This window comes from Ostreococcus lucimarinus, chromosome 17, assembly GCF_000092065.1.
Source record: "Ostreococcus lucimarinus CCE9901 chromosome 17, complete sequence".
NCBI lineage: Eukaryota > Viridiplantae > Chlorophyta > Mamiellophyceae > Mamiellales > Bathycoccaceae > Ostreococcus > Ostreococcus sp. 'lucimarinus'.
In genome coordinates this window covers 155788-180386 of record NC_009371.1, presented here as the reverse complement: position 1 = coordinate 180386, position 24599 = coordinate 155788, and the positions used below count along the sequence as shown (strand labels likewise).

The window sequence follows — 24599 nt, the reverse complement described above, 5'->3', positions numbered from 1 at the left end:
AAATGCTACAATATGAACCAACGCGAACGTATCTAGTGCTTAATCCCAAGCGGCGAAGTTCCTGCGCCCGCGACCTTGGGCTTGCGCAGCGGCGCCTCCGTGTAGAGCAAACCGAACCCCACGCTCGCGATTAAAGCGAGCGTTTTAACCACCGAGAAATCTTTAGGCCAGACGATGATGGTGAATGTGATCGTGGCCATCTTATTCAGCACCCCCACGAGCGTGAAGGTCGTCGCCGTGATGACGCTTCTGCACTTCCACCCGCTGTACGAAATCGCCACGCCGACGACGCAACTCAAAATCAAATAAAACATCGCCCCTTCGCCATCCTCCATCTCGAGCTCGTTTTCCCCGGTGGCGTAATAAAGAACTATAGTCGGCGGGATAGCCATGGCGTTCGTGTAAAACACTCGCTCCCACTGCGTCATCGCGATGTTCTCCGTCAGGTGTTTTCCGTACGTCATCTGCACCGCGAGCAACAGCCACCACACGAGCAACCAAAACATCCCCGCCCCGCCTTGAATGTCCACCCCGGTATCGTTCGCGATGTAAATCCCGGCCGAAACCACGACTCCCATGAGCGACATCACGCTTCGAGCGTTCGGGAACGCTCGATTCATGAAAAACCACTCGATCGAGCACACGATGAGCGGCAGGCAGCACCTCGCCGAAATCACCGCCCCGACGTTTGTCAGCATCAGCGCCTTCATGTTCGAAAACAACCCCATGGCGAACATCGTCGTGTACAGCACGAACGGCACGATCCGCTTCTTCTCAAACGGTCCCAACACTCCCGCGCCCGCGAATTCCATCACGACGACCACCGCCGCCGACACCGCGAGCTGCGCGCCCGCCACCACCGTCGGCAGCCCGTTCGCGCCCACCGCGAGCTTATTGATCACCAGCATCGTCGACGAGCACAGGGAGTAGATGATGATCCACAGCAACTTATCGCGCGCGCTCGCCGCGTCGCTCGCGCGCTTCGCGTCGTCGCCGGACATTTTCGCGTTCGTCGCACCGATCGTCGCCGCGTTGGATAACCTTTTCGCGCGTCGACGCGCGTCGTCGCGCGCGCCGCGCGTCGCGACCGCGCGCGCGTCGCGCGTCTCGCGGTCTTCGCGCGCGCGTCGAGCGGGCGCCGGCGCGACGGTGTGGCGCGCGGCGCGCCGTCGCTCGGCGCGTCGGTCGACCTCCCGGAGGCGACGTCCGCGCGTCACACCGTCGCGCGCGCGGCGCCATGGCGCCCGCGCGCGCGCTGCTGATCAACAACTACGATTCGTACGCCGAAATCCTGGCGCACGTGATCGCGCGGTGCGAGGGCGCGATGCCGTGGGTGATTAAGAACGACGAGGTGCACTTTTCGGAGCTTCGAGCGGCGCTGCGAACGACGGTGACGCGCGTCGTGATCGGGCCGGGGCCCGGGACGCCGGGTCGGGCGAGCGATTTGGGCGTCGGCGACGCGCTCGTGCGGTCGAACGCGGCGGAAGCGCGCGAGATGCCGATCTTCGGGGTGTGTTTGGGGCACCAGGCGCTCGCGGCGCTCGCGGCCGGCGGCGTCGCGGAACGGAATCCGCGCGGAGCGGTGCACGGACGCGTGTGCGGGGTGCGACACGACGGTGAGAGCGCGCTGTTTGATGGCGTGCCGTCGGGAGGGGACGCCGGGTTCGTGGCGACGCGGTATCACTCGTTGGCGGTGACGGCGTGCGGAGAGGAGTATCGAGCGCGCGCGTGGGCGGAGGACGACGGGACGATTATGGCGATCGATCATCGCGAGTTGCCGCGATTCGGCGTGCAGTTTCACCCGGAAAGCGTGAGCACGACGTACGGGGATAAGATCTATGCGAATTTTATGGCGATCAGCGACCGGTGGTGGAAGACGCGAGGGCGGGCGCCGCCGAGCGGCGAAGCGATTCCTCGCTCGCTGGGCGCGGCGGACGAGCCGACGACGCGCGCGTCGATCCCGATGACAGCGCGATCGCGCGTGCGATTAGAGTTTAATAGTTTGGATGTCGCGTCGTCGAGCGCGTTCACGACGGAGGGCATATTTTGGAGTTTGTTTGGCGGCGTCGAAGGCGACGCGGGCGACGTGGCGCGCGACTGCTTTTGGCTCGATTCCGCGGACGAGTCCAAGGGGCGGTTTAGCTTTATGGGCGCGCGTGGGGGGTCGATGTGGCGACGCGTGCGATATAATCTCGCGTCCGCGCCCGAGCGCGACGCGGACACGGTCGAAGATAACGGAAAGGTGTGTTGGCGCGTGGGCGGCGCGTCGACGCGTCGACGCGCCGCGGGGTCGATTGAGATTTTTGACGGCGAAGCCTCAACAACGACGACGCTCGAGCGTGGATTCGTGTCTTGGCTCGACGACGAGCTTCAGAGAAGAACGCTCAACGAATCGGACGCCGCGGCGTTGCCGTTCGATTTCCAAGGTGGTTTTGTGGGGTATTTAGGCTATGAATTGCGCGACGAGTGCGATTCGCTTCCGCCGAAGTACGATTCGCCGCTCCCGGACGCGGCGTTCTTCTTGGCCGATCGCTTCGTCGCGTTCGATCACGTCGAGCGCCAGGCGTACATCGTGGGTGTTTACGAAGAAGACGACGCTCGCGGACGCGATGCGACGCAATCGTGGGTCGCGGCGACGACTCGCGAGGTCTCGCGCCTGGCGACGGAGACCGTCGAGGCTTCGGATTCGCCGCCGACGACCTCGCCGCCGATGTCATCGACCGAGTTACTCGAGAAGACCGGTTTCAAGTGGCGCCGCGATCGCGATGAGTACATATCGGACATCAAAGCAAGTCAAGACGCCATCGAGGCGGGGGAAACGTACGAAGTGTGTTTGACGAACATGTTGCGCCGAACTGGTTCGCGCGCGGAGCCGCGCCGGCTCTATTCTGAGCTTCGCCGTAGTAACGCCGCGCCTTATGCCGCGCTTCTGAGCATTGGCGGCGACGAACACCCGTTGGTGATTTCATGTTGCTCCCCCGAACGGTTTTTACGCCACACCACCGAGGGTGCGCTCGAGGCGAAGCCGATTAAAGGCACGTGCAAGCGTCTCGAACCGCTCGGCGGCGCCGCAGACCGCGCCGCCGCGCTCGCCCTCGAGCGCAACGTCAAGGACCGTGCAGAAAATTTGATGATCGTTGACTTGTTGCGAAACGATCTCGCGCGCGTGTGCGACGTGGGCACTGTCGAGGTCCCAGGATTGATGCAAATTGAATCCTACGCCACAGTGCACCAACTCGTCAGCACGGTTCGAGGTCGCCGACGCGACGACGTCACCCCGATGCATGTCGTCCGCGCCACCTATCCGGGCGGTAGTATGACAGGTGCGCCAAAAATACGTACTATGGAAATCATCGACGCCTTGGAAACCGGTCCGCGGATGGTTTACAGCGGTTCGATCGGATTCTTTTCGCTTTCGCGCGCCTTCGATCTGAACATCGTCATCCGAAGCGTGCTCTCGCGCGGCGACGAGCAGTGGATCGGCGCGGGAGGCGCGATCACCATTCTCAGTGATCCAGTGTCGGAGTGGGAGGAAATAGAGCTCAAGGCGAGCGCCATCTTGCGCGCGGTCGCGCGTGTAGACCCATAGATTCCATAGACTTAGATAATGTGAGCGTCGTTTCGCGAGAACGAAACGAAAACGCCGCCGGCGTTGTCACACCTCGACGCTCGACCGATCGTTTCGTCCAAAACCATGCCCCAAAACGACGCAAATGATGACGATGACGCCCCTGACCGGTGGTTTCTCGATCCTTTCACTTCGCGCGACGTCGCCGGTGTTGCGTCCTCGGCGCGCGCGGAGCGCGCCGCCGTCCTCGAGGCCGCGTCGAAAGAAACCGCGCTCGCGCTCGCGCGAGACGCGATCGTGCGCGCCGTGCTCGATGGCACGATCGCGACTCTTTACAACGCGTTCATCATCGCGATGGAGGCACTACAGCAACGCGAGAGAATGGCGGTGTTGTCGGGTTTGGTCAAAGCGGCGGACGACGCGTTTGACCGAGCCGAGATCGACGACGTCACGAAAGAGTTGTTTCTCGACACACAGATCGAGGACGAGATGAAAGAGATGTTCGACATTGCGAGACGAATTCAATTTTTTGATGAAACGGGAAAGTTGGAAGGCGCTCTGGAGTTGGTGAAGGATTTCGAAAAGTACGCGCGGAGCGAGGATTCGAAAGTCGTCGCAGTCGCGGTGTGGTGCGGGGCGTGGAGCGCGATTCAAAATGAACTTTTTAGACGTAGCGAGTGGATACGAGTGCTCGAGAAACTGTTTTGGACGATCCACACGCTCTGTTTGAGTCATCGCTTCAGCAAAATCCGCGCGTGTGCGGCGATTCAGTGCGGGGAGTTGGCCACCGCCGCGATGTTGAAGTTGTGCGATTTGCGCGTGCACGAGGCATATGCTCGTGATATGTTACGCTTGAGCTTAGATGAAAAGTGCACAGTACGACACGCCGTGTCCTGTAGCGTCTCCATGTGCTTCGTTAGACGCATATATTCTGGGCTTTTCACCGTAAGAGAAGCGGATGCAGCTTTGCTGTGCGCGATGTTTGTGAGTGCCGTCGGGAAAAGAAATCCTTTTGCGCACATCGATTACGTGAACAAAGCGCACTTGACAAAAACTATGAATGAAGGGTTTGCATCAGTGACGCACTATACCTTAGAACGAATGATTCAGTGCATGTTAAACGATCAGCTGTGGCGCACGGATGACAAAGACATCCTTGGACGGCGTCTCCGCGCGTGCGCGCTCATCGTCGAACACGTCGGCGATCGCGTTGCCCCGTTCGTCGATTCAATCATCAAGATGTTGCTAGATACTTTGACCAAGAGTCTTGTTTGGCGCGATGCGGAATATTTGATGGAAATATTGATGATTCACGCGCCCTCGACGCGTAGGACGTGGGTTGAACCGACGATGCTGCACGTAAACTCCGAGTTTACTTTGCACATGGTTGCTTTGTGTGTATGCGAAAAATTTCTCTCTAGAAGAAAGCAGCATGGCGTCACACATGCACTCAACTTGGATGATGTTGCGTTCATTTCAGAAAGTCTGGAGAAGACTATGTTTCGATTGGATTCATGTGACAAGCTAGATGATTCAAGTGGCGTCCTAAATTGCGTCGAAAGTATCCTTGCGTCATGTTTAGAGATTCTTCGTCAGCAGAATAAGGCTAGCATGGCGACGCGAAAGTTCAAGAAACTTGAAGCATGTGTGAAAATTCAGACTATGTACTTTTGTGTGTGCGGAATGTCTTCCATCGACGTAACTGGCGAGATGTTGATGGCATGCACTCCAAAGGATGAAGTTGAGGCATCGGAGATATTTCGTCTCATCGTCGACCGTAACGTACCACTACGTTCGTTCCGGGCAAATACACTCACGGCGCTTTTTTGCCTTCTTCGCGGTACGCAACTGGTTGCTGAAATATCGGAATGTCTCGCCCAACAAATCGACCCAGCGACGTGTGATGCATCATTGGATTCACTTCTTACAGTCAAAGACTTCATGGTACCATTCATCTTGTACTTGCGATCACGCGGCGATGAGACACTGAATAAGGCGGATTTTGTCACAAATATCGCTCCAGTTCTGGACGCTTTGCTCGATTGGATGCGATGGAGACCGGGTGAAATGACGGCGCAGCTTGCCGATATAGCCGCCACGTGTTTCGCCGTTCAAAATTCATTGAGTGAGCCAATTTCGTATAATGATGAAATTGGCGAGTTTGTGGAATCCCTGACAGATGAGCAATCCGAAGAAAGTGCGTTGCAAACATTCTTGACGCGCTGGTTATCACTAGAAAATCGTTCAAAGCGAGTGATAGACGTGATATGTTCGATGTCATTCGAAAAAACGTCGTCTGTCTTTTGCCGGCAAAAGAGAGACGCCATGTTGCATTTGCAAAAATGTGCATGTTTGGCAGACAGACAAAACGCAGTAAAATTTCTCGAGCGCGTCGCATCCAGATATTTAGAGCAAGTCTCGACTTCCTCAAGTACTCAGGTTCGTGTTCGTTCGTTGTTAGCCTTGGGGAAAACCATTGCACAGTTGATACGCGATTTTAACGACCATCAGACGGCTAAGAAGTTTGTGGGAGACATCTTCGTGTTCGCCGATGACGCCGACAAAGCCGTTCGAGTGGGAGCATGCAGAGTGTTAGGTGCTTTGCAACATTGTCACTCACAAGTCGCCACAATCGTGCGCGGACTCTTAGACTCGGCGGATACTAAATTTTTCATACACAAGGACGCCCTGCAGTGTCTTGAACATCCCGAGGCGCTTGAGAAGGAATTCGGGAACGACGCGCGATAGGCTACACAGCGCTAGTATTACATAATCGCTACGAACTACGGATTTCTAATGTGACTGAACAAAAAGTCGAAGACCGCATGCCCAAAACTGGCCTCGTCCCACTCCAAAGCTTTGGAGTGGGCGTTTTCGGCGACGACGCGCGTGCGCGCGTCGAGAAGAATTTCTTCGATTTTATCAGCGAACTCGCGCGTCGGAGCTTCCACGTCCACACCAATGGTCTGTAATAACTCACTCGCTCCGACCGCGCCCGCGTGATGTACGACGGAGGGCGCACCAAACGCTGCGCTTTCGACGATTGTCATCCCGAAGGCGTCGTGTGTCGGCGGGTGAATGTTCAAAATCGTCTCGCTAAACAATTCGCCCAACTCTTCCGGCGAAAGAAAGTGCTCAATCACTCGACCACTGGGCGCACACTTTTGAAAGCGAGCCTTCAGATCTTGTGCGTACGCGCTCGTTTGACACAAGCTCGCGTTGGCGCAAAACACGGGCGAGAGAGCTTTGGAATCAAAAACGCCTCGCCTCGCGAGTTCCTCGCACAGCTCGACGAACCTGTGCGGCTCTTTCTCTTCGCTCACGCGCACGACGCACGTCAAGTACTTCCGTCTTCGAGTCTCTCCGCGCCGCGCGCGCGCAATCTTCAACACGCTCTCCCTCAACGGTGGATGGACGACGAGCGGCCGAACCGCCGCGCCGAGCCGCTCCGTCACGAAATCCGCGTCGCTGGCGCACAACGCCAGCACCCCATCGCTCCTTCGCACGCCATCGCACTCGAGCGCGTGATGCCCATCGAAATCGCTCCGACTAAAAATTCGAAATGGCGACCAAATAAACGGAACGTCGCCGCCACACAATCCAGAATTCGTCGCCGCCGCGACGGCGCTGAAATCGACGCCCACGCACGCGCTCGCGCCGAACGCCGCCACCGCGTCTCGAATCGCCCGCGACGCGCACCCGCGCGCGAACTGCTCGTGCGGACCGAGACGGTCGAGTCGGTGCCACGTGTCGACGTCGACGTACGCCGTCGTCGTCGCACCGTCGCCGCGCGTCACCACCGGGACATCGTCCTCCCGTCCCGAACCTCTCGGGCGCGCGCACAGCACGAGGACGTCCGCGTGCGCCGCCAAAGAGCGGGCCAGACCTTGACACAGTATCCCGTTCCCGCTGAACGCGTCTCGGTCGTATTCGAGGGCGACGACGGCGACGCGAGGGCGAGGCATGGTGTGACGAGCGTTTTCGCGTCGGCGCGAGGCACTTTGCGACGCACGACGCGCGCGTCGCGACGATTCGCGCGCGTTCGGCGACGCGGAGGCGCGAGGCGAAAACCGCGTCGAGCGTCGCGCGCGCGCGCGGCGCGAAGGCGCGTCGCGAAGGCGGTGAGACGGGCCGCGCGCGCGAGGCTTGAGAAAACGCTCGAAATGTTAGAGTTGGAATACGAGGTGCGTCGTCGACGACGCGTCGCGCGCGCGGCGCGAGCGATGCGCGCATGCGCGGCGTTATTTCGCGTCGCGTCGTTCTCACCGCGCGCGGTCTCGGTCGCAGGAATTCGCGAGCACGTCGAGCAGCAAACATCACGGGTACAAGGTGCGCGTGAACGAAGCCGCGGCGACGCGACGCGCGATCGAGGACGCCGAGCTCGCCATCGCGAAAGCGTACGCGGTGATCGATCGAGGAGATGACGTGAGCGATTTGACCGCGCCGGGAGCGGTGAAGAGGATACGAGAGATGGATCGATTGGGGTTGACGTACGAGACGCCGACGTACTTGACGTATCCGGAGGAGGACGTCGACGCGCGCGACTCCGAGCATCCAAGCGACGACGTCGACGACGCGAACGACGCGGACGACGAACCCGGCAAACTCGTCGTCACGCCGACGGCGATCGCGTTGAAGCGCGCGGAGGCCTTCCCATTGGTCGCGTCGCGCGCGACGACGTCCGCGAGGCGTCCCGCGAGACGCGTCGAGCACGACGTCTCCGCGGGCGTCGCACCGGAACCGCGCGTGGACGACCGCGAAAAAGACAAAGCCGCGCGCGCGCTCGACGCCGACGGTCGCGTCTCCGACGCGGCGTACCGCGATCTAGACGCGCTCGATTAATCGCACTAAATTACGTTACAAAATAATCACGGCACCTGCGCCGCGACCCAAACCGTGGTGGCGAGCACGGCGAAGACGACCAATCCCAAAAACGGCGCGTACGCCAAATCGCCGACGAGCTCCGACTCCGCGTCCACGTACCCAGCCTCGACGTATTTACCCTTGACGTCCACGCTCTCCCCGAAAAATCCACCCTTCGTGCCTCCGACTTTGCGTCGCAGCGCCCCGTACTCCTCCGTGGACATCTTATCTCCCTTTTGCATGCTCTTCGCGCGCGCCAGCAATCCACGATCGGCGGAGATGTCTTCTTGGAAATCTAGCGCGCGCGTCACGCTGAAGATCGCCGCGCTCAGCCCCCCCTTCTCCTTCGCTTCGAATTCCGCCTTTCTCCGCGCGCGCTGCTTGCGAATGCGCGCGTAAGACTCGCTCATCGACTCTTGCGCGTTGTACTCGAAGTCGCGCACCTGCTGCTGCTTCGGCGGCGCCGGCGACGACGCTCGCTCGGCGCCGAAGCCGAAGCGGGACTTCTTCGCGGGCGTCGGCGTCGGCGGCGGCGATGATTTCTTGGCGCCAAAGCTAAAGCGCGACTTCTTGGGCGCTTGCGGCGGCGGCGGCGGCGGTGCCTTCTTCTTGAACAGCGCGTTGACGCCGGTGGACGCTTTACGAGCGCGCGCGCGCGGGCGCTGGAGCGCGGACGCGCCGTTCGCGGCGAACATGGCGTCGGCGAGTGACGACGAGGCGTGACGTCATTTCGGAGTTTTGGATAAAACGCGCGCGGACGACGCGCGCGCGGCGAAAACGCCGGGACAAAGCGAACGCACGATTAGGAGTTACAAATTAAGGCGAGAGCGCGCGGTGAAAGCGGACGACGACGGAGGACTCGTCGCGGCCGGATCGCGAGCGAGCGCTCGCGACGTGCGAGGCGGTTTTCTCGTCGGCGTACCCGAGTTGAGACGCGTACGAACCGTCTTCCTCGACGACGATGGAGAACCAAATACCCACGGGAAGTTGCGTCGCGTTGGTGGGAAGGGTGAAATCGGCGTCGACGCGCGCGACGACGTCGGCGGCGTCTCGCGGATACTCGGCGAATTTCGCCACCGCGCTGTTGCCGCCGCACGACGACGCCAACGAGCCGCCGTCGCAAAACGGTTCATCCATCGCTTCTCGCCACACGCGCACCGCACCACACCCGTCCGCGCGATGCTTCATGCGCACGCGAATCGGCGGATCGAGCGCGTCGTTCACGACGCAGTGCTGTACGATTTCTACGCCTTTTTGGTCCTCGTAACACGCGCTGTACCCGCCGCGCGCGCCCGCCTCCACGGCCACGCGCTCGATCGCGATCGCGTCGCGCTCGAAGCTCTCCACCGTCGACGCGTCGGCCTCGCATCCGACCACCGGAACGAACCGGGCGTCTTTGCAGTACAACTCCGTCCCGCTCGCGGCGTCCCGAACCGTCGTCGAGCACTGGCTCTGCCAATCCTTTATGTCCATCCCCCACTCGCGGAACGCGTCCGGAACCATCGACGACGGCAGACTCGAGGGTTCACCGCTGATCGGATCGAAGCTCGCGCAGTGCCCGATCCATTCGCCGCTGATTTCGCGCGCGAACGCGTCGACTTCGGCGGTGGTGGTGGTCGCGCGCGCGCGCGTCCGGTGGCGTCGGCGCGCGATGGCGCGCGCGGGCGCGCGCGCGGGCGCGCGGGAGATGGCGCGAGACATCGTTCGTCGGAGTCGCGCGGTCGAAGGTGGGCGCGCGTCGGCGCGGCGGCGTGTGAAGCGTTCTATCCATAGAGTTACAGAGCTACGACTTTGTCGGAGTCGCGACGGATTTGATGTTGGCGTACACGGATCCCGACGTGAGCGACCGGTGCGCGCCCTCGGCGCGTCTAGCGAGCCTGTTTTCGCCCGCGGCTTCGCATCGCTGACGAAGATCTTCGGCGAAGGCGGCGATGGCGGTGACTTCTTCGGCGTCGTCGTGCGTCGCGCTCGCGGCGACGACGGCGCAGAAACGAATCGCGCCGCGAATCGCGAGGGCGTGCCCGAGTCGACCGACGCGCTTGTCGGCGTCGTCAATGAGGTGGAGAAAGGCAGTGCGCAACACGGAGCGTCGCGGCAGTTTTGAGATGGCCTCGGCGAAGATGAGTTCAATTCGCTTTTGAGCGAACGGGCTCTCGGGGAACTCGCGAAGCGCGGCGAGCCAGAGTTCGCCGGCGAACATTTCGTCGTACACACGCTTCCAAGGATCGGGTGAGTCCGGTGGCGCTAAGGCCGACACGAGGTTTAATGCCGGTGCAGATGCGGTAAACGTGGCGATGAGCGTGGCGGTGAGACCTTCGCACACTTCGTCCCGCGATATTCCCCAGCCTTCCTCCGCCTCCTTTGCCTTTGTCGTCTTCGAGAGCGCGTTTTGGGGCGCCGCGAGAAGAAGCTTGACGTACGCTCTCGCGAGCTGGGCTAACATCGACGCGAGCTGCTCTCCAGGTCTAGAGTCGGGAATCGGCTTTTCAACGTGCGTCGAAGGCTTCTTACGACTCGTTTGCACGCGAATAAATTTGGCGTCTTGTTCGAGAACTTTTCTGGTGCACTCGATGACACTTTTTATGCCGCGAGAGAGCGTTAACGCGTCCGCCTTACGATCAGCGAGCAGCTTTAAAGATGAACACTCGGCAAGTAAGGTGCCTGCGGGCCACTTTGACGCCGAAGAAAGCGCGGCTGCGATCGCCGAAGCGGCGACGCTCGCGTACTCGGCTTCACGCGAGGATGACTTCTGAGTGTCTGTCTCTTCAGTCGCCGGTGCGCTCATGGCCTCTTTCGCCGCGCCGAGCGCTGACTTCAACAACCTTCGTGCGTCGCTCGCCACGCGCGCGTGAAGCTCGAAAGGTAAATTTCGTCGCACCCGATCCGCCGCCGCGAACGCCGCCGCGTCAGCGGCGACGCCGCACGCTGCTCTCGTCGCGGCGCTTGATCCCCCAGTCGCGGCTGCTCCGCCTCGGCTCGTGTTGGCACCTGAAAGTGCCGCAACCGCGGCGGCGGCGCGTGCACCCGCGTCGTCGGCGGCGGTGCTTGCTACAGAAGATATGACATCTCTCGTCACCGACATTGCAGATCGCTCGACTGCACGCTCAAACTCTGGTGTCCAAGCTTCTTCGATGACAGAACTCGCATGGGAAACGAACGACGTTCCGTTTCGTTTCGCCGACTCGGCATACTTCATCGCTGCCTGCGTCGCCGCTGCACTCACAACCTCTTGCGCGCTCTCTACCGCGCTTGCGGTGATAGCCGCGGTGGCGTCATCGACAGCAGCGAGCGTTGCGGCGTCCACGGCAAAGTCGACGAGACGGCGCAGACCTGGAACGTTCTGCAAGAAAGCACGCTGCAGTGCATGTTTAATTTCAGTCGAGGAAGATTTCAAATCCATCGACGGCATTGTTGCGAGTGCACTCTCCGCGTTTGGCGAAGTCACGCCAAAGGTTGGCGAAAGCGTGTTTTTGGCTTCAAAGACGCCGCCGAAGTCTTGTGCTTGCGTCGACTTGCTCACAGAAGTTGGTTCTACGCGCTGTGGCTGCGCTTGCATTCGACGAGGCACATTCGTCGGTTGCGATGGCGTGTGCATCAAAGAACGAGGTGCTTCCTTTGTGAGTTGTTCTTTCTCTTCGACGAGCGCTTGCGCGATGGCACCTCGTTGTTTCAAAGTTCGCACCGCACGGTCGACGCTTGGGCACACAGTTTCGACGTAGCGACGATCTACGCCCACACGACTCAAGTCTGGCGCAGTTTGTGTTTCGATCCTCGAGTCCGACTCGGAGGGCGAATCTGGTACTTCTTGAGAATTCGCCGTGGCGCTAGCGTTCGCCGAAGCCGATGGAACCCATTCCCTGCCCCAACTGTCAATCGCTAAAGGATCTTCGTACGATTGCATAATCTCCTTGCTTGTCGTAGGCAACGCATCCATCACCGCGAGCGGTGGTGGCGGTAGACCCATCACGTTGTTGGAGGTCCAAGTCGAGGCTTGCACTGTCGTAATCGGCGCATTCACCGACAAACCATTTGCTAAAATGGATCGCAAACACATGCGCGATGAATTGAAGTCGCCTTTTACAGCGAACGGATCTAAGCATGGTGATGCCGCGATTGCACGCAAATACGCCAGTGCTTCGGCGTAGTGCGCGATATCGAGCGAATCTGCGTCCCACATCAGGAAGCGCAAAAACGCGAGCACCCACGGCGCGCTCACGACGAGCTCTCCACGTCTTCCGGCTCGCCGAAGCGTCGACGTCAAATCAATACCTTGCAGTGCCATATTATTTGACGCCACACGCGCAGAAGTCGCGCCTGAAGCGAATCCAAAAGTGAGTAAACCCAAGAAAGAGCCCATCGCGTGAGCAGCCAACATGCGTTCCGTTTGCCCAGCGTTCGATGAACTCGCCGGAGACTGCGCGGCGTCTTCACTCGGGTGCGCATTCGGGTCAAGAACATGTAACGCTGCGACAAGCGAGCGTTGAAGTGCGACGCAAAACTTGTGCGAATCCGTCGTTTCGATGAATCGCACGAAGGGCTGTTGCGCAGGCGGGAACAAGCACACAAATGACGGCCACGTGTGCGTCACTTCAGCGCCAAACCCGTTGGTCTGCGTCACTCCGTTCGTGGATTTTTCTCCACCTCCTCGACCAAGAGTACGTCCACGTCCTCCTCGGCCACCTCTACCATCGACTCGCGCGCCCGCGCCGCTCCTACCTCCTTGCGGCGCTTGCGTCGCTGCGTTACTTCCTACTATGCGCTCGTGTAGGCGTGATAAGCGCGCCGGCGTGATGCTGTTTCCAAGCTCTTCGTCTACTTCGCCTACCGCACTGCTTTGTGACAGACGGGCGACGAATAAATCGGCAAGCCACCGCATATTTGCCGGATGCGTGTTCGCGATGAGCGTTCGAGCGCGGCTTGCGATGGACGCATCTTGACCTAAACCCACCGATCGGCTCGCCGACGCGCGTAAGAGCGCATAGAACGCATCTCGAGTGCGTTCACGGTTGTGTTCTATCGCCTGATTTTCCGTCAGTGGAATCGCACGACCTGGTCTGGCGTTTGCGCGACCCCGTCGCTCGTCCGCCTTGGCCAAAGCGTCGAGCAAGTCGAATCCATACAGCTTGCTTCCCACGCGACCGTCTACTTGATACGCCCGCTCGCACTCGCCCGAAGCGACACGCACGGCACCCAACTCACGGACTATTTCCCTATGTAACGCACTAGCGTGCGAAGCTAAAACGTTGGACTCGGCGAGCGCTTCGAGCGCGCCTTCGCCGAGCGCGCACGCGAGCGCCGGCACGAGCGAAAGCACTTTTGAAGCGTACGCATGCGCCTCGCGTCCAGTACGCATGACGAGCTTTGCACTACCCTCGATCGTTTCGACGACCAAGTCTGAGGGCGCGCCCAAGAGCGCACACAACCACGCGAGCTCCGGAGACTGATCGAGCGGAAATCCCGCGCGCAGCGCCGCCGCGTGCAGCGTCGCCAACATCGCCAAGGGCGTCGGCAACTCTATCGGCTCCATCGGTCTCGGCTCGTTCACATACAATCGTTCCAGCGTCAGCGCCGTCGCAGTCGCCGCCGCGCGTTTCATCATGGACGACGGCGACGCGGATAAACTACTCGGCTTGCTCGCCGGCGTCGCCGCGCCCGACGCCGTAAACGACGACGACAAATCCCCATCCACTGGTCTCGAAACCATCGTCGGCGCGATTCGTCGCGCACCTCCCATCGGCGACGCACAGTGCGTCACTTGCGCGTGAAATCCGTTCCCCACGGGCGGTCTCGCTCCGTTCGTTCCGTTCGTCTCCACCGGCGTCGGCGCCACTCGCCTCGGCTTTCCGTCCCCGCTCGCCGTGCCGTCCAACGCCATCGCCAGGTTCCTTCGCGCCCCCGACGCGAGCGACGGAAATTCACTTTCATCCGCGATCGACAACCGGCTCGTCGTCTTACCGCCGTGCCGCATCGCGTCCGCCGACTCGGCTGAGTCGTCGCCGCGCGCGCCGTCGAGCGTCGTCGCCGCCGCCGTTCCCGCGTTCGCGCGCGTCGTCGTCCGCGCCGTCGCGCGCTCGAGCGCCTTGACGCGATGCGTGACGTTTGCGGCGACCGAGCGCGCGCACTCGAGGACGCGCAGGGCGAGCGCGGCGCGCGCGCGACGGTCGATCGTCGACAGAATCCGTTGCCGCTCGAGGATTTCAATCATCGTTCGGTAATCCGCCTCGCTCGTGCTCGCGTCGGCGTCGTTCGGCGGCGCGCACGCGCGCGCGACGGTCGAGGCGTCCATAGACTCCATCGCGACCGCGCGGCGCGCGACGAGGTGTGCGGGCGGCGCGCTCTGGTGGGTTCGCGTGAATCGGGCGGCGGCGCGCGACGTCGTAGAAGGCGCGACGTCGAAGTGCTCGCGGTGTTTGGGACATCTAGTGGAATTGGGACATCTAATGGTGTTAATCGCTAAGACGGTGGCGTCAGGGCAGCGCGACGCGCAGACCGACGGGGCAGTGGTCGCTGCCGAGCACGTCGGGCAGCGCGTACGCGTCGACGATGGAGTCCGCCAGGCGCCGACTCGCGAGAATGTAATCGAGACGCCAACCGCGATTTTTTTCGCGCGCGCCGGCGCGATAGCTCCAATACGTAAACGCACGCGCGTCGGGTCGATGCGCGCGAAATGTGTCGACCAAATCGCACTCTTCGAGCAGCCGCGTCATCGCCGCGCGTTCCTCGGGCGTAAATCCCGCGGATTTGCTGTTTTCGGCGTGCCTACCCCATAAATCGATTTCTTCGTGCGCGACGTTCAAGTCACCGCAATAAATCACCGCTTTACCTCGCGATTCCAACGCGCGCACGTGCTCGCGAATCGCGCGTTCCCAAACCTCCACGCGCTCGGGCAAACGCTTTAAATCCGCGCCCGAGTTCGGCACGTACGCGTTGACGACGAAACACGAATCCAACTCCGCCGTCAGCACGCGTCCCTCGTCGTCAAACCCGCCAGCGCTCAACCGCGTCGCCTCGACGCGTTTCATCTTCGCCCAATCGCCGTCTCGGATGAACATCGCCGTGCCCGAATACCCCTTGCGCGCGGTGGACGTCGCGTACTCGCGCGTCCCGTACTCGCGCAAAAACTTCGGCGCCTCTCCCTCGCCGTCCACCGCGCCGCGTCCATCCGCGCCGAGTTTTGTCTCTTGCAGCACCAGCACGTCGGCGTCGGTGCGTCGCGCGAGCTCATCGAGCGCGCGCGGCGCCTTTTTGAGCAACGACCGCAGCCCGTTGACGTTCCACGAGACGACGGACAGCGTCGTCGCGGGCGACGACGAGGACGCGGCGCGCGGCGCGCGCGCCTTCGCGCGTCTTCGCGCGTCGCGCGCGAGCGCCGCGAGCGCCGGTCGCGCGACGCGCGCGGCCATCGCTCGGCGCGCGTCGACGTGACGATTCGGCGGCGACGATTCGGCCCTCGCGTCGTCGCGCGGCGCGCGAAGCCGCGCGCGCGCGAAGAGCGCGACGACGCGAAGACAAAAAATAAGCAGCGTTCGACGTCACGAGGCGGCTCGCGCCGCCCCGTCGTCGCGGACGCGGTCCCGCGACCGCGCGCGTCGCGTCGTCGCGCTGGAACTCGACCGCGCGTGCCGCGTTCGCCGCGCGCGACCGACCGGTGACGCCGCGCGCGATTCGGCGGCTCGACGAGACGAACGCCGCGGGGCGTTCGGCGTCCGCGCGCGCGCCGTGCGCGCGCCGACGCGGTCGAGCGACCGAGACGCGCGGCGAAACGTGTCGTCGTCACGGGTGACGATTCGGGTCGGACGCGCGCGCGCGCGAGGGCGACGGTCGCGACGCGCGAGCGATCGTAGGCGTCGCGCGACGTCCCGAACGGCGCACCGCGTCGTGCGACGACGTTCGATCGTCGCGATCGTTCGTCGCGCCGCGGGAACTCGGGATCGGGACGCGCGCGCGTCCGCGCGACGATTCGTCTCGCGCGTCCGTCGTCTCGCGCGCGTTCGCGACGCGGTTCGAGCGCGGTTCGAGCGCGCGACGATCGCGACGCCCCGTCGACGATTTCAATGCGCGATCGTTCGCGCACCTCGGCCCTCGCGACTGTGTTCGGTGAGTCGGTCGCGTCGCGCGCGCGTCGTCTCGACGCGCGGCGCGCGCGGCGCTCGCTTCGCCTCGCGTCGCGCGACGCCCCGGACGCGACGCGGCGACGTCGGACGTTTGTCCGCGGAGCGCCGCCCGGCGCGCGCTCCGCGCGCGATTCGACGGCGGTAAACGTCCCGCGAAACCCGCTCGTGGTCGTGGTCGAACCGACTTCGCGCCTCCGTCGTCGCCCGCGGTCGCCCGCGGGCGTGTATTAGGGTTTAGGGATCCAGCACCGTCGCGGCACCGGCCGGTCGCCGCCGCGTCCGTGGGTCGCGCGTCGCGATCGCGCGCGCGTATTGCGCGCGCGAACAGCGCCATCATCGGCGCATCGCGCGCGAACGCGCGCGCGCGCGACGCGACCGCGAGGGCGGTCGAGACGCGTGGTAAACAGTGTCGAGGAAATTTCCTTCGCGCGACGCGCGCGCGACGACGGATTTCGTGTTACGGGTTCGCGGTCGCGCGGCGCGCGCGCGACCGCGAGCGCGCGCGCGTCGCGCGCGATCGCGACGGCGTCGATCGACGGCGCGCGCGATCGCGACGACGCGGACGTCGACGCGCGCGCGCGCGCCCCGTCCGCGATCCGGGCACCGTCGATTCAAAATCGCGCCCGCCGTCGCGTTCGACCGACGACGACGCGCGACGCGACGCGCGAACGACGCGCGAGAGCGCGAAAACGACGAACGCGAGCGATGGTTTAACGATCGAAACGCCGCGCGCGGCTCGAGTCTTACAATCCGACGCGATCGGTGTCGCCCATCAGCGGCGTGGGGTCGCGACCCAAAATCTCCCCCGTCGCGCCCGCCCATTCCGTCGTCCCGAGCGAGTACCCCCAATCGCTCTGCGTCTCGATCTCCACGTCCCCGACCGGTCGCGCCATGCACAGCAACACCATCCCCGCCTCGATCTCGTCCTCGCCGAGCGTGAACTCGAGGTCGGCGATGTCGCTCTGATCGACGTCGCCCGACGCGCAGCGCGCCACGCACGCGCCGCAGATGCCTCCGCGGCACGTGAACGGAATCTCGATCCCCGCCTCGAGGCCGGCGTCGAGGATGTACTGATTCGATCCGCACTCGACGTCGACGCGCGAGCCGCCGGCGCCGAGGAAGGTGACCGTCACGACGTCGCCGCGGTCGTCCAAGTCCTCGGCGAGGCGGCGCTTCGACAGGTCGATGGCGTCGCGCGCCGTCTTATCCTTTTTTTGTCCGAAGAACGCGCGCGTCGCCGTCGCGCGTCGCGGCGCGCGTCGAGCGCGTCGTCCGTCGTCGCGTCGCGGTCGCGCGAGCGCGCGCGCGACGCGCGCGACGCGCATGGCGTCGCGAAGTGCCGTCGAGCGGGACGCCTTATCCGCACTCGACGACCGACGCGCGAGGGCGCGACGCGCGCGCCATGCTCGACGGCGTCGTCGCGGCGTGGGACGACGTCGTGCGCGCGACGTCGGTCGCGATCGCGATGCCGCGCGGATCGACGCGGTTTCTGCTCGCGCTCGCGCTCGCGCCGGCGATCGGGCTCGGGTTCCCGGCGCTCGATCGCGCGCTTCGCGTCGCGGGCGTCGAGCGCGACGACGCGCGCGCGCGCGCGAGGTCGGCGTACGCGCTGGTGACGGGGACGATGCTGAGCGCGGCGGCGTTCGGGCGCGCGACGGTGGTGTGCGCGCACTTCGGGGCGTGCGCGTACGCGACGATGCTGGCGACGCGGCGGCGGTGCGGATACGTCGTCTTCGCGGGGTCGTTCGCGTATCTGATGCGGTATCACTTCGTCGCGGACACGGCGACGGCGTGGAAGAGCGGTGAGGTGGACATCAGCGGGCTGTTGATGGTGCTGGTGCTGAAGGTGACGGCGTGCGCGTTGAATTATCAAGACGCGGCGACGACGAAGGCGAGCGAGATGAGCGAGTTTCAAAATCGACGGCATCTGAAGCGGTTGCCGAGCGCGCTGGATTACGCGAGCTGGTTGATGTTTCCGTGCACGCTCGTGAGCGGGCCGGCGATCGAGTTTAGGGATTACTCGGATTGGTTGCGCGATCGAGGGGTGTACGCGCGAGGGACGCCGAATCGCGTCGCGCCGGCGACGCGCAAGCTTCTCGGCGCGATCGCGTGCTTGGGGATCTACCAGGCGGTCGCGATGAGGTATACGATAGAAAATACGTACTTGAACCCGAGCTGGGCGCAGTACTCGCTCGCCGAGCGCATTTGGCACGTGTACGTGTACGGTCAAGGTAATCGCGCCAAGTATTACTTCGTGTGGATGATGGCGGATTTCGCCGCCACCGTCTCGGGACTTGGCTTTAGCGGGTACGACGCCATGGGTAAGGCGCGTTGGGACACGGCAGCAAATATATACCCGATCGGCGTGGAGAAGTCGGTGACGTTGAACGCCATTCCGTTGTCGTGGAACGTGAAAACTGGATTGTGGTTGCGCCACTACGTGTACGATCGGGTGACGCCCAAGGGTAAGAAGCCCGGTTTGTTGCAGATTTTGATCACGCAAATCGTCTCGGGCGTGTGGCACGGACTGCACGCCGGTTATTGGCTGTTCTTCGTCTCCTCCGCGTTCGCCGTCAACGCCGGTCGTTTGATGTACCGATGGAAGCAAACGCGCGTGCCGGAGAAGTATCGCGTCCTCGTCGACGTCCCTCTCTGGGCGTTTACGCACGTCGCGCTCAACTACATGTGCGCCGCTTTCATCTTGGTCGATTTGAAGCAATGCATACAATCGTGGTCATCGATGCACTACTTCGGCCACGTCGGCATCGCCGTCTTGCTCGTCTTCGGCGCCGTCTTCGCGCCGAGGCGCTCGTCCAAGCCCAAATCGGCGTAATCGACGCGCCGCGCGCTTAGCACTCCGCGCATCGCGCGCATCGCGCGACTTTTAAGGAATCAATCTCACCCGAACGATCGAAGCGTCTCGCGTCTCCGTCTCGCGTCTCCGTCTCGCGTCTCGCGTCTCGCGCGTCCCGTCCCGTCGCCGCGCCCTCACACGCCGCCGCGTCCATCATGAGCGCGCCTCCGCGCACGTTCTTCGCCCGCGTCGGCGCGCTCAAGCTCAAGGAGCTCCCCGAGTTCGTCGTGAAGACCGCGCGCGAGTACGACTACGCCGGCCGCGCGGCGACGTTCGCGAGGGAGTACAACGCAAAGTACATTCAAACCGGATCCGCGGCGCCGCTCTGGCACTTCATGGGCGGCGTCTTCGGCGTCGCCTACGTCACGGTGTGGCCCACGGAGTACAGACACATGATGGCCGAGCGTCGGGGCGGACATCACTAGCGGACGAGCGATAGCGGCGACGAAGACGGCGATCTCGCGAGGGCGAGGATAAAGCGGCGCGGCTCGGGCGACGCGCGCAGACGCGAGACGCGAGACGCGACGAGGTCGACGAGACGAGACGACGTGTAAAAACAAAACAAAGAATTCATGAATTTATCGCGCGGTTCAGCGCCGCGTCGACGGCGCGATCGAACGCGGCGTTGGTCCAGTCGACGCGCGCGTCGTCGAAGTGGTCGTCGAAGTCGCGCGCCGCCAACGCGTCCGGGTCCGCGTCGTCCAGCGTCCGTCGCACGAGCTCGCGCACGACGCCTAAATCTTCATCGCGCACCACCGCGCGCGTCGTCGACGACCGTCTCCACGCGCCGTCGTCGTCGCGTTCGACGACGCCGAACGTCGTCGCGTCGCCGCCCTCGCGCGTCTCGCGCGCCGTCCCCAACCGCACCAATCCCGCCGCGTCCAGCGTCACCTCGAACGCATTCGCGCGCCTTCCGTTTCCGCCGTTCTCGCCGCGCGCGCGCTTCAGCGCGCGTTCGATCGCGTCCAGCCTCGCCTCGCTCGTCGCGCTCGTCGTCGCGTCCTCGTTGTCGCCTCGTCGCGCGCGCGCGCGATACGTCCCGACGACGACGCGTCCGCGCGTCGCCGCGCACCGCGCCGTCTGTTCCAGCGCGATCTCCTCGTACGCCGTCGCGGCGCGGTCGCCGTGGAACAGCGGTTGCGCGTCGACGACCGCGCGCGCGTCGTCGTCCATCGCGCGCGCGTCGACGAGCAGCGCGCCCGCGCACTCGCGCGTCGGGTGCGCGAGCGCGTGCGAGACCGCCTTGGCGATCGCGCGCGGGCGCATCGCGACGTCGCGCATCGCGAGGCGCGTCACAGTGCGGCGCGGCGCGAATCGGATGCGAATTACATTAAAATTAAAACGATGACGGTCGACGACGCGATCGCGGCGTCGCGCGCGACGGACGCGAGCCGCGTCGACGAGATCACCGACCTGTTCGTCGCCGCCGGGTGCCACCGCGCGCGCTTCGCGTCGCTCGCGCCGTTCGACCGCGTGCTCGGCGCGCTCGCGTGGGCGGTGCGCGCGGCGGACGGCGCGCTGGACGACGTCGACGCCGACGCGCTGTACGCGACGATGGGCGAGCGATTGCGCGCGTGCGAGGCGATCGAGCGCGCGCTGCGGGACATGGGCGCGCCGGGCGCGCTCAGGGCGCACCAGATCGGGGGACTGGACGCGGACGCGCTGCTGCCGACGGCGCGGTGGTTGATAACGCGGGTGTTGGAGACGCGCGAGCGGCGAAAACGGGACGCGAGAGCGCGGGCGATGTATGCGTACAAACGAACGTGCGGACGGGAGGCGCTGGGGACGGCGCGGACGCGCGAGCGGGCGGCGAGAGCGAGACGCGCGCTGCGCGAAGAGTACGGCGCGAGACGGCGGTACAAGCGCGCGGCGGGGAAGGAACCGCCGCGAGAGAACGCGTCGCGGTGGGCGAAATCGGTGATGATGGAGTACGGGCATAAACTCGCGGGGTTGGAGGCGTTCGCGAGCGCGGCGACGGCGGTGTTGGCGGCGACTCGATGGAGGCGGAGGACGCGGGCGGGTAAGGCGGCGGGAGCGACGCGGGCGAGCGAGGCGGGAGAGGGCGGGCGAGAGGGCGCGGCGTCGTTGGTGAGCAAGGTGAGCGCGCTCGTCGTCGCGCCGGGAGCGGGGGGGGCGGGGGGGGACGAGGACGACGAGGAGGAGGACGAGGCGGCGGTGAGCGAATTGAACGCGTTGCGGGATTTGGAATCCGAACTCGCCGTCGCGGACGGCGAGGATACGCTTTCGAGCGCCGTCGCGCGCGCGATTTTAGGCGCGCGCGGTGGCGAGGAAATTTTAGCGGCGGCGGAGAAGTTCGGGGGGGAGATCGCGATCGGTGGGACGGTGGGGAAGATGCTCGCGGTGGAGCGGAAAATCGCCGCCATGGAGCGCAAGCTCGCGGCGGAGACCGCGGCGGCGAGCGAGGCGCGTCAACGCGCCGAAGCCGCGCAAGCCGAGGTCGTCGCCGCGCTGGAAGAGTTAGAAAAGGTGACGGCGTACAACGACAAGTGCGAGACGGAGACTAAAAGTCTCATGGAATCCGTCGCCGATCCCGGGCAACGCGCATCCGTCGAGCGCGTCATGGCGCTGATAAAGAGAGCGTCGAGCACCAAGGCGGACGAAAAAGAGTTCAAAGCCGAGTGTAAAAAGCGCATGCTCGAGCTTAAAGACGAAATCGAACGCGGCGGCGAGCACACGCTCACCGAGGAAGAGCGCGCGCAGATTGAAGAAGTGGACGCGACGCACCGCCGCGAACGGGAAAAATTTGAAGGCGAACGCGCGATGCTGAACAAACGCTCGCGCGCGGTGGCGCTCCTGCGGCGCAAGCTCGAGGACATCCCAACGCGTCCGGAGTTGATTCAATACGAACGTCGCTTCGAAGAGCTCTACGACACCGTGCAGGCCAAGCTCAAGGAAACGCGCAAGTACTTTGCCGCGTACAACGTCCTCGCCGACACGAAAAAGTATCTTCGAAAAGAAATCTCCCTCCTGAACTCCGTCCAGCAGCAAGTCGCGCCGGCGTTGGAGACGTTATCCGGGAAATCGTCCCTCGTCACCGCCCTAGCCGCGATTCAGGACGGCGTCACGGCGAACATCAAGCTCGTCGACGCCAAGCTCAAATCCGAGCGCGACGCCGAGGCCGAATGTCGCGCGCGTCACGACGACGCCGTCCGTCTTCAGCGTCAATACGTCGCCCTCGTCAAGGAGCTTCGCGACGCCGTCGCTCGCGAGCGCGAGCTCAGCGCCGCGCTCGCGCCGTCTTCGTGACTTTGTATTCGTATTCGCGTCTCGCGTTCCGCCCGACCCCGCACTTATCGCCTCGCCGCGACATGTCGCCGTCCTCCATCGCGCCGTCCGCGCCGCGCGCCGCGCTCGCGCGTCCCCGCGCGCGTAAAGAGTCTCGCGCGTCCGCGCGCGCGTCCCGCGCGCGCGTCCGCGCGTCGAGCGACGACCGAGACTCGATCGAAGCCCTCGAGGCGAGACTGAAACCGAAGCGCGCGAACGCGAAAACGACGGCGGACGCGCGCGACGCGCGCGCGCGAGGCGCGAATCCCGCGTTCGGGTACCTGGACACCGCGGCGAAGAAGAATCGCGTGCGCGCGGGAGCGAACGGGCAGTACGCGATGTGGGAGGCGGACCCGGCGGCGTGGGAAGAGACGCCCGCGGGCGAACGCGCGTGGACGGTGTGGACGGGAGAGAAAGGATGGATGTACTGGATGAATCAAGCGTCGCTGTACGGCGCGGGAGGATTGGCATTTTTTTGGGTGGTGTTCAGGTTCATCGGACCGGCGATCGGGTTGTACACGTTGAATTGAGGGACGCGAGGGACGCGGGTGGGACGCGCGAGGGACGCGGTTTCGTCGACGCGAGGTCGCGCGTTTATACATTTTACATTTCGTACTTTTAGCAATACAAACAAATGAATACATGGCAGCATACAGAAGAATCGAACAATCGGTGAGCGAATGAATGAATGTTTCGTTTTTGCGCGCGCGGTCGTTGCCGAAGCGACGCTCGATTCGTCGCGCGTTACGCCCAAACCACGATGGCGCCGTCGAGAAGGGTGCCGACGACGCCGCCGGGCGCCGCCACGGGGGAACCGAAATCGTCGTCGCCGCGCTCGTGCACTCGGTTGTGGACCTTGAGTTCGGCGGGCGTCACTGTCATGACGCGACGTGGATCCCACACCAGGGCGACGTCGGCGGATTTGGCGAGTTTGCTCTGTGAGAACATCTTCCCGTTCCGCGCGATCGTCTGCAAAGCGCGCTCGTAGGAGCTGGCGTCATACAACGCGTGGACTTTGGCAAACTTTTGAAACAAGTGTCTGAACTCTGGTCTCGAGCGCCACGTTCGCAGATAATCCGAGAGAGCGATAGTGAGCAACCCGCGAACGCGGCTCTGTTCTACGCAAATCGACAATCGCGCGTCGCACGTCATCACCATCGTCGCGAGCTCGTTCGCCACGCCGGCGTCATTCGCGTCTCGCGCGCGAACGTATACGTCGCTCATTAACCTCTCATCCGCCGCCTGCGAGACGTCGCTCACTTCCACGATGTCGACGCCGGCGCGCGTCAACCGTTCGCGCAATCGCGGCGCGGAGAGCGTCGTCTTATTCGCGTACGCGCGAACCACGCACTTCTTCGCGAACGATTTCGACGCTTCGACTATTCTCGCCGCCCAAAGCGCCTGCGAGTGAAAGCGCGCGTCAGTAATTCGTTCGCGCGCGTCGGCTCGAAGAAATTCGTCGCGCCGAGCGCGTCGCGCCGAGCGCGTCAAAGATGGAATGTCGCGACCTCATGAACTCATTCACCCACGGAAAAGGACGAGCGAGCTTCTGATGATCGACGTCGATGTTGCCCGGCCGTTTAACTCGCGGTTCATTCGGTTCGGAACGTGGAGCTGGTAAGCCGGGCGCGCGCGCGACGAGCCAAACGAAACGCGTCGACGAACCGCGCGCGAGGCGTCGACGCACCTCCACGCCGCACGGCGGTCGCATGTTATCTAAATCCCAGTAGCACACGAGCTCCTCGCGGCGGTTTTCGCGCGCGGTCGAGCGCGACACCGCGCGGACGGCGCCGCCGCCGACGCGCTTTCGACGCGCTCGCGCGCCGCGCGCGGTGTCGCGCGGCGCGAGCGCGCGCGAGGAGACGCGCATGCGCGATGCGCGCGCGCGAGAGGCGGCGCCGCGCGGCGATCGGCG

General features: G+C 63.6%; 14 protein-coding genes across 14 annotated transcripts; 6 read left to right on the top strand and 8 right to left on the bottom strand.

Moving 5' to 3' along the window:
* Nucleotides 1-32: 32 nt before the first annotated feature.
* OSTLU_42112 (DMT family transporter: nucleotide-sugar) lies at nt 33-1001 on the bottom strand (the record flags this gene model as incomplete). The annotated part of the gene is made up of 1 exon (XM_001422081.1): nt 33-1001. One exon carries the CDS (start codon nt 999-1001, stop codon nt 33-35), a length of 969 nt encoding a protein of 322 aa, XP_001422118.1.
* Nucleotides 1002-1237: 236 nt separating this feature from the next.
* Nucleotides 1238-3589, top strand: OSTLU_42151 (predicted protein; the record flags this gene model as incomplete). The annotated part of the gene is made up of 2 exons (XM_001422186.1): nt 1238-2246; nt 2316-3589. 2 exons carry the CDS (start codon nt 1238-1240, stop codon nt 3587-3589), a joined length of 2283 nt encoding a protein of 760 aa, XP_001422223.1.
* A 333-nt stretch (nt 3590-3922) lies between these two features.
* Nucleotides 3923-6316, top strand: OSTLU_28298 (predicted protein; the record flags this gene model as incomplete). The annotated part of the gene is made up of 1 exon (XM_001422185.1): nt 3923-6316. One exon carries the CDS (start codon nt 3923-3925, stop codon nt 6314-6316), a length of 2394 nt encoding a protein of 797 aa, XP_001422222.1.
* Nucleotides 6317-6351: 35 nt separating this feature from the next.
* On the bottom strand, nt 6352-7167 carry OSTLU_89517 (predicted protein; the record flags this gene model as incomplete). Its single annotated transcript, XM_001422080.1, has 1 exon — nt 6352-7167. A coding segment is annotated over one exon (816 nt), but the record flags the coding sequence as incomplete, so codon positions are not given.
* Nucleotides 7168-8436: 1269 nt separating this feature from the next.
* On the bottom strand, nt 8437-9126 carry OSTLU_18686 (predicted protein; the record flags this gene model as incomplete). The annotated part of the gene is made up of 1 exon (XM_001422079.1): nt 8437-9126. One exon carries the CDS (start codon nt 9124-9126, stop codon nt 8437-8439), a length of 690 nt encoding a protein of 229 aa, XP_001422116.1.
* A 121-nt stretch (nt 9127-9247) lies between these two features.
* Nucleotides 9248-10132, bottom strand: OSTLU_93935 (predicted protein; the record flags this gene model as incomplete). Its single annotated transcript, XM_001422078.1, has 1 exon — nt 9248-10132. The coding sequence occupies one exon, from the start codon at nt 10130-10132 to the stop codon at nt 9248-9250; it is 885 nt and encodes a 294-aa protein (XP_001422115.1).
* Nucleotides 10133-10214: 82 nt separating this feature from the next.
* OSTLU_28295 (predicted protein) lies at nt 10215-14399 on the bottom strand (the record flags this gene model as incomplete). The annotated part of the gene is made up of 1 exon (XM_001422077.1): nt 10215-14399. One exon carries the CDS (start codon nt 14397-14399, stop codon nt 10215-10217), a length of 4185 nt encoding a protein of 1394 aa, XP_001422114.1.
* Nucleotides 14400-14904: 505 nt separating this feature from the next.
* Nucleotides 14905-15723, bottom strand: OSTLU_5808 (predicted protein; the record flags this gene model as incomplete). The annotated part of the gene is made up of 1 exon (XM_001422076.1): nt 14905-15723. A coding segment is annotated over one exon (819 nt), but the record flags the coding sequence as incomplete, so codon positions are not given.
* Nucleotides 15724-17393: 1670 nt separating this feature from the next.
* Nucleotides 17394-17672, bottom strand: OSTLU_10664 (predicted protein; the record flags this gene model as incomplete). The annotated part of the gene is made up of 1 exon (XM_001422075.1): nt 17394-17672. A coding segment is annotated over one exon (279 nt), but the record flags the coding sequence as incomplete, so codon positions are not given.
* Nucleotides 17673-18169: 497 nt separating this feature from the next.
* Nucleotides 18170-19378, top strand: OSTLU_28292 (predicted protein; the record flags this gene model as incomplete). Its single annotated transcript, XM_001422184.1, has 1 exon — nt 18170-19378. One exon carries the CDS (start codon nt 18170-18172, stop codon nt 19376-19378), a length of 1209 nt encoding a protein of 402 aa, XP_001422221.1.
* A 176-nt stretch (nt 19379-19554) lies between these two features.
* OSTLU_28291 (predicted protein) lies at nt 19555-19824 on the top strand (the record flags this gene model as incomplete). Its single annotated transcript, XM_001422183.1, has 1 exon — nt 19555-19824. One exon carries the CDS (start codon nt 19555-19557, stop codon nt 19822-19824), a length of 270 nt encoding a protein of 89 aa, XP_001422220.1.
* A 919-nt stretch (nt 19825-20743) lies between these two features.
* OSTLU_28290 (predicted protein) lies at nt 20744-22666 on the top strand (the record flags this gene model as incomplete). The annotated part of the gene is made up of 1 exon (XM_001422182.1): nt 20744-22666. One exon carries the CDS (start codon nt 20744-20746, stop codon nt 22664-22666), a length of 1923 nt encoding a protein of 640 aa, XP_001422219.1.
* Nucleotides 22667-23022: 356 nt separating this feature from the next.
* Nucleotides 23023-23214, top strand: OSTLU_28289 (predicted protein; the record flags this gene model as incomplete). Its single annotated transcript, XM_001422181.1, has 1 exon — nt 23023-23214. The coding sequence occupies one exon, from the start codon at nt 23023-23025 to the stop codon at nt 23212-23214; it is 192 nt and encodes a 63-aa protein (XP_001422218.1).
* A 214-nt stretch (nt 23215-23428) lies between these two features.
* On the bottom strand, nt 23429-23842 carry OSTLU_28288 (predicted protein; the record flags this gene model as incomplete). The annotated part of the gene is made up of 1 exon (XM_001422074.1): nt 23429-23842. One exon carries the CDS (start codon nt 23840-23842, stop codon nt 23429-23431), a length of 414 nt encoding a protein of 137 aa, XP_001422111.1.
* Nucleotides 23843-24599: the final 757 nt, after the last annotated feature.